The 7585-nt window shown below is 36.4% G+C and overlaps 1 protein-coding gene across 1 annotated transcript; it reads left to right on the forward strand.

Moving 5' to 3' along the window:
- Positions 1–3268: 3268 nt before the first annotated feature.
- Positions 3269–4522, forward strand: PGK2 (phosphoglycerate kinase 2; the record flags this gene model as incomplete). The annotated part of the gene is made up of 1 exon (XM_080917343.1): positions 3269–4522. The coding sequence occupies one exon, from the start codon at positions 3269–3271 to the stop codon at positions 4520–4522; it is 1254 nt and encodes a 417-aa protein (XP_080773469.1).
- Positions 4523–7585: the final 3063 nt, after the last annotated feature.

Consider the following 7585-nt stretch of genomic DNA (forward strand, 5'->3'; position numbering starts at 1 on the left):
TAACAAATGGGACATAATGAGATTGCAAAGTTTATGTAAGGCTAAGGACATTGTCAAGAAATCAAAATGGCTGCCAACAGAATGGGAAAAGATCTTTACCAACTCTACATCAGATAGAGGCCTAATAATCAATGTATACAAAGAACTCAAAAAGCTAGACACCAGAGAATCAAACAACCCTATTAAAAAATGGGGTACAGAGCTAAACAAAACGTTCTCAATTGAGGAATATCGAATGGCTGAGAAACATCTAAGAAGTGCTTGACATCCTTAACCATCAGGGAAATGCAAATCAAAACAACCCTGAGATTCCACCTCACACCAGTCAGATTGGCCGAGATCCAAAACTCAGATGACAGCAGATGCTGGTTAGGTTGTGGAGAAAGAGTAACCCTTCTCCACTGTTGGTGGGGTTGTAAACTGATACAACCACTTTGGAAATCAGTCTGGCGATACCTCAGAAAATTGGACATAGTACTATGTGAAGACCCAGTTATTCCACTGAGCATATACACCAGAGACACTTTAATATACAATAAAGTTACATGCACCACAATGTTCATAGCAGTTCTATTTATAACAGCCAGAAGCTGGAAATAACCCAGATGTCCTTCTGTAGATGAATGGATACAAAAATTGTGGTACATTTACACAATGGAATACTACTCAGCCATCAGAAACAATGACCTAACCAAATTCTTAAGAAAATGGTTGCATCTAATAAATATCATCCTGAGTGAGATAACCCAGTCACAAAAGAACATACATAACATGCAGTCACTGATAGTGGGATGCTAACCCCAGAGGCTCAGACTGCCCCAGAAACAACACGCAGACTGTGTGAAGTTCAAGACAAAAAGAAAGAAGAAAAACTTCATGCTCAATCCTTACACACCAAGTACACACTGACAAATTTCGGGTTACACCCTGTTTTACATGTACTTTTTGCTCATTGTAAATAGTAAGACCTTAATGCAAAGTATCAAACCTTAAAAAAAAAAAAAAAAGCCAAGCACTGACACAATTGTATTTGTATACCTTTATGCAAAAATGTTTAAAAGTTTTTTCCTTTATCTGTTTTTTAAAATAAAATTTAATAAAAAAATAATAAAATAAAATAAAATAATTCATACCCAAAAAAATAAAAAAATAAAATATATAGTGCATGATACACAGTGCATAATATATGATATAGCAAAATAGATAAAATAATAATTATTAAAATAAATAAGAATAACACTAATTACTATTACTACTATTATTGTTGTTATTGTTCTTATTGAGGGCAGTATTCCTGATGATTACAATAAATACTTTCATTATAGGATGAATATGGTCACATATCAAATAGGTCATTGACATGGATTAATTTGGTTTTATTCAGGAGATGTAGATTGATTAAATACACTTAAATCAATTAATGTATAAACTACTAAAAAAACAAATATAACTTTATCTTCTCAATCTTATGCAAAAAAGGAACTTTGACAATATCAAGCAAGGCTTCATTATAAAAGTCCTAGACAGACTAGGACAGGAGAGAATGTACAATATAACAAACCCAAATCTGATGCTATCCTAATGTGGAGAAAAATCTAGTTATTTCATTACATCAGGAACACTACAGAGCTTTACATTTTCCTCAGATCTTTACAGTATTTTGTGGAAATAAAATTAGAAGAAAACTAAAAGCATACAGATAGGAAAGGAGGTCAAAATATCACTATTTTTTAGTGACATATTATATGTTGATGCCATAAATTCAAATAGAAAAAAATGGCCGATTATCAACACTTTTGCAAAACAGAAAACAAAATTACCTTACAAATATTAGTACGCATTCTATATACAGCGGTAACAACAGGCTGAGAGATATGGGAACATTGGTATTCACAATAGCTTAAAAATAAATAAATAAATAAACAAATAAATAAAAACTAGGATAAAATTAAGAAAATAAAATGCCTCAATAATGAAAACTAAAAGATTTGGGCAGCACATTAAAATATGAACATACTCTTCACCTTCGCAGACCTGTATAATTGATATTGTGATAATCCTATATATCCCATGTCATTGCAATAAAAATTTATAAAATATCATAAACACAGAACAACGAACCTCCAAAATTTCACGTGGTGACTCTCAAGGTCCTAGACAGCCTAAGCAATCCTGAACAAAAAAAAAAACAGACCTAGAAAGTTATTGGACCAGTTTCACCATTAAACCAGCCTTATAGTGGGTTTTTAAATTTTTCTTATTTATTTTCATTTCCTGTAAAAGACTTCAACTCAAGGATTATATATTATTTTATATTTTATTTCTAAATTATACGAGGAGGAAGAAAAACAAAGCAGAAGCTAAGAAAATAAAGAGGCACAATGACATACCTTCTGAATCTGGAAGAACCGTGATGTTCTCTCTACTAGGACTCCTGGCTATTCTCCTGCAGAAGCCAGCAAGCTTTATCTCACTGAAGTCTAAAAATAGATAGATAGATAGATAGATAGATAGATAGATAGATAGATAGATAGATAGATAGATAGAGATAGATGGATGGATGGATGGATGGATGGATGGATGGATGGATGGACGGACGGTCGGACAGACAGACAGACAGATCGAAGCTAGATGAACAAAATAAAATAACAAACTAAGGTAACAAAAATATATGATCCCCACAAAGAACACTAGAGTATATCACAAATTCTAACGGCAGTCCATGACCTCAGCAGAACTGTCTATCTAGGATAAAAGACATTTATTATGCTGCCTTGTACTACTAATAAAAATAAAACAGCACTTTCCTTTCAAATATTCATTATTTGAACCGTGAAAGATTTTAAACAGTATATTTAGAGATTGGATGTGGAGAATTGTGTAATTTTTCTTTATGTAATTTTTTTTGTACTTTCATGACTGGCTATGGTTTTTATTTTCTAATCAATTTGAAAGAGGTTATGGAAAAACAAAAGAAAAAGAAAAACAATCTGATCTTCTTCTTTGAAGGCTTTCTAATTTCCCAACTCTAGCCCCAAGATCCCTCTCTTCTACTGTTTAGTATTCTAGGATGGCAGTTTGAGTCTGTACCTGGTGAAGCTTTTCAATTCAAGATAGACAGAAGGTAGGACCAATCACAGGGCTAGATTTTCTTTCAAAGTCTACCAATGACTATTGTTCAGGAGACGTTGAACTCACAAAGAAAGGCGGGGCCAAGACTTCAGCGTTAAAAATCACCGCCACGCCGGTGGTTCAGCATACCATCAAAATGTCTCTTTCCAGTAAGTTGACTCTGGACAAAGTGGATGTTAAGGACAAAAGAGTCATCATGAGAGTAGACTTCAACGTTCCCATGAAGGATAACCAAATTACAAACAACCAGAGAATCAAGGCTGCCATCCCAAGCATCAAACACTGTCTGGATAATGGAGCCAAGTCTGTAGTTCTCATGAGTCACCTCGGCCGGCCTGACGGTGTCCCCATGCCAGACAAATTCTCATTAGAGCCTGTTGCTAATGAGCTCAAGTCCCTGCTGAACAAGGACGTTACATTCTTGAAGGACTGTGTGGGCTCTGAAATAGAGAAAGCCTGTGCCAACCCAGGCAATGGATCTGTCATTCTGCTGGAGAACCTGCGCTTTCATGTGGAGGAAGAAGGTAAGGGTAAAGATTCTTCTGGAAAAAAGATTAACGCTGATCCTGCTAAAGTAGAAGCTTTCCGAGAATCACTGTCCAAACTCGGTGATATCTACGTCAACGATGCGTTTGGCACTGCTCATCGGGCTCACAGTTCCATGGTGGGAGTAAATTTGCCCCAGAAGGCATCTGGGTTCCTCATGAAGAAAGAACTAGATTACTTTTCCAAGGTCTTAGAAAGCCCAGAGAGGCCCTTCCTAGCTATCCTTGGTGGAGCCAAAGTGTCAGACAAGATCCAACTCATCAAAAATATGTTAGACAAAGTGAATTTCATGATTATTGGTGGTGGGATGGCTTACACCTTCCTGAAAGAACTCAATAACATGCAAATTGGTGCTTCCTTGTTTGATGAAGAGGGAGCCAAGATTGTCAAAGAGATCATGGACAAAGCAGCAAAGAATGGCGTAAAGATAACCTTTCCTGTTGACTTTGTCACTGGCGACAAGTTTGATGAGCATGCTAAAGTTGGACAAGCCACTATAGAATCTGGTATACCATCTGGCTGGATGGGTTTGGACTGCGGCCCTGAGAGCATTAAAAACCATGCTCAAATTGTGGCCCAAGCGAAGTTGATCGTTTGGAATGGACCTATGGGGGTGTTTGAATGGGATGCCTTTGCTAAGGGAACCAAAGCCCTCATGGATGAAGTTGTAAAGGCCACCTCCAATGGCTGTATCACCATTATAGGAGGTGGAGATACTGCTACGTGCTGTGCCAAATGGGACACTGAAGACAAGGTTAGTCACGTGAGCACAGGAGGTGGGGCAAGTCTTGAGCTTTTGGAAGGTAAAACCCTTCCAGGGGTAGAGGCCCTCAGCAACATGTAATTATCATAATTCACTTGCTGCCTGTTTTCTGCGGGCAGCGCTAGAACCAACTGAGTGTTTTTACATCTCAACCTAGCCTTCTGTTTTTACATCTCAACCTAACCTTCATTTCAACGTTGGTTAACGTCTACTCCGTATGAAGATCCAGGTAAAGAACTATCAGTGAGCAGTCAGTAGCACATCGACACATCTCAATCTTGTCCTGCATTTGTTACTCTTTTCGAGATCTCATCAGGATTCCACACAGTCCTTCCTAGGGAGGAAACATTCTCATGTCAACTATTAAAGAAGTAAGCTGAGTAACTTGAATGTGTTGTCGTTACTTCAACCTCGTATCTCTCTGAACGTGGAAGACAACGAACAGTCGGCTTTTGGAGACAGATGGGGTGAAGGCTGTCAGAATGTTAAATGGCAAAAAATGACCCAAATTCACAGAACATCATTATGTAACTATAACTCGTTTATAATTAGTTTGCTGCTAACGTTTTTTTCTAAATAAGAAAAAGTACTTAGTAAACCTAATGATTTTCTTTTTAAAAAGAAAAAAGTAAAATTCACTGATATTTCCACTAATGTGAAAGCTAAAATCAGAATCAGGGTATGAATAAAGAATTTCTTGAATGCAGATACCATTTGGTAAGAGATAACATTTGAATCCTTAAAGTTAGTTTACGGAATAAATAAAATGGTCAGTATTTAAGTATTCAGAAAATACATTTGTACAACTCATTTTAAAAGTAAGAAAGCATGTAAGAAATAGAAATACTTATTGGTTAGTTTATTATTATTATTATTATTATTATTATTATTATTATTATTATTATTATTATTAAAAACCCAGCTGGACAGAATAAGGTGTTTAACTGTGTATACCTGATAGAGTCCTTATATGCAGAACAGGAGAGCAAAGAACTTTAAATACTGCGCTTCCATGACCCTCCTGCCGGATTTTATCTAAGGAATTCTTTCTCTAGTTACAGGCCCAAAATCCTTACTTTGACACTCCTTTCTGAGATATTTTCAGTGCTGAATTATTTTTATTACCTCTTTGTACTTGCCCATTTCTTCAATTTTGAGGCAATGAATTTCTTTGATTTCACTTGCCCCTCGCTTCTAAGAAGAGGTGTTGGTTCTATTTAAAAGGTACCTTTGAAGAACAGGTATTAACTTCCATGTTTTAATTCCTCTACACAATACTAAACTCCTGTTTTTTTAATGATTATAAATGTTACTATCTTAACACATTTTTAATTACCTAAGCTGGGCAACCACATACTATATTATGAGAGGTGGGATAGTTAGAGAATATAATCAAAGATTTAAACTCTGCTAAAATTGTGAAATTTTTCAAATGTTGCTCACAGTTTTAGGATTACTTCACACAGAAGATAAGCATCTTTATTACTCCCAAATGTGGCTCAGCCTTTGAACCTTATATTTCTTTTTCTTTTCTTTTTTCTTTTGCAAACTGGCTGTTTATTTTATTTGAGTTATTTTTTATCATTTTATTGGATATTCTATGTATTTACATTTCAAATGTTATCCCCTTTCTCCCTCACCCATTCCTCTCCCCCTCCCCTGCCAACTCCTAACTACACACTCCCACCTTATCCCCTTGGCATTTCCCTACACTGGGAAAACAAATTTTCACTGGACAAAGGTCTCTCATTACACTGATGTCATTTCACTCATTGGTTGGTGTTTTAGTCCTTTGGAGCTCTGGGAAAGTTGGATGATTGATCTTGTTTTTCCTATGGTATTGCAAACCTTTCAGCTTCTTCAGTCCTAGCTCATCCATTGGGGTGCCATTGCTCAGTCACATTAAGGTTAGTTGCAAGCATCGTCATCTGTGTCAGTATGGCTCTGGCAGAACCCCTGAGAAGACATTCATATCAGGCTTTTGCCAGTAAGCTCTTATTGGCATCAGAAATAGACACTGGGTTTGGTTGATATAAGATTGATCCCCAGGTGAAGCAGTCTCTGTATGATCTTTTCTTCAGTTCCTGATCCATGCTTTGTCCTTGTATTTCCTAGCTTGAGTATTTTTTTCTTTCTAAGAAAAACTTAAGAATCCTCATTTTGGTCTTTCTTCTTTTTGAGTGTCATAGGTCTGTGAATAGTTTCTTGGTTATTCTGAGCTTTTGGGCTAGTATCCACTTATCAGTGAGTGTATACCACGTGTTTTCTTTTGTGACTGGGTTACTGTACTCAGGATAATTTTTTTCATTCTATCTATTTGCCTAAGAATTTCATGAAGTCATTGTTTTAAATAGCTGATAGTACTCCACTGTGTAAATGTACCACATTTTCTGTACCCATTGCTCTGTTGTAGGGCATCTGGGTTCTCTTCAGCTCCTGGATATTATAAATAAGGTTATGAACATAGTGGAGCATGTATCCTTGTTATATGTTGAAGCATCTTTTGGGTATAGGCCCAGGAGTGTTATAGCTGGGTCTTCAGTTAGCACTATATTCAATTTTCTGAGAAACCACCACACTCATTTCCAGAGTGGTTGTACCAGCTTTCAATTCCAACAACAATGAAGAAGTGTTCCTCTTTCTCCACATCTGTGCCAGAAGTCGCTGTCACCTGAGATTTATATCTGAGCCATTCTGATTGGTGTGAGGTGGAATCTCAGGGTTTTTTTTTGATTTGTATTTCCTGTTGACTAAGGTTGTTCAAAATTTCTTTAGGTGCTTCTCAGCCATTTGGCATTCCTCAGTTGAGAATTCTTTTTTTAGCTCTGTCTCCCATTTTTTAATAGCATTTTGGTTCTTTGGAGGCTAATTTCTTGAGTTCTTTGTATATATTGGCTATTAGCCCTCTATTAGATGTAGGATTGGAAAAGATCCTTTCCAATATCTGTTGGTTGCCATTTTGTCCTAATGAGAGTGTCTGTTTGCATTCTTCTACATGCTTACTGTCAGTTGAACCAGCACCAATTGTTGAAAATGCTGTTTTTGTCCATTGAATGTTTTTAGCTCCTGTTATCGATGATCAAGTGACCATAGGTGTGTGGGTTCATTTATGTGTCTTTATATCTATATTGATCTACCTGTCTG

The sequence above is a fragment of the Micromys minutus genome (assembly GCF_963924665.1).
Source record: "Micromys minutus genome assembly, chromosome: 5".
Taxonomy (NCBI): domain Eukaryota; kingdom Metazoa; phylum Chordata; class Mammalia; order Rodentia; family Muridae; genus Micromys; species Micromys minutus.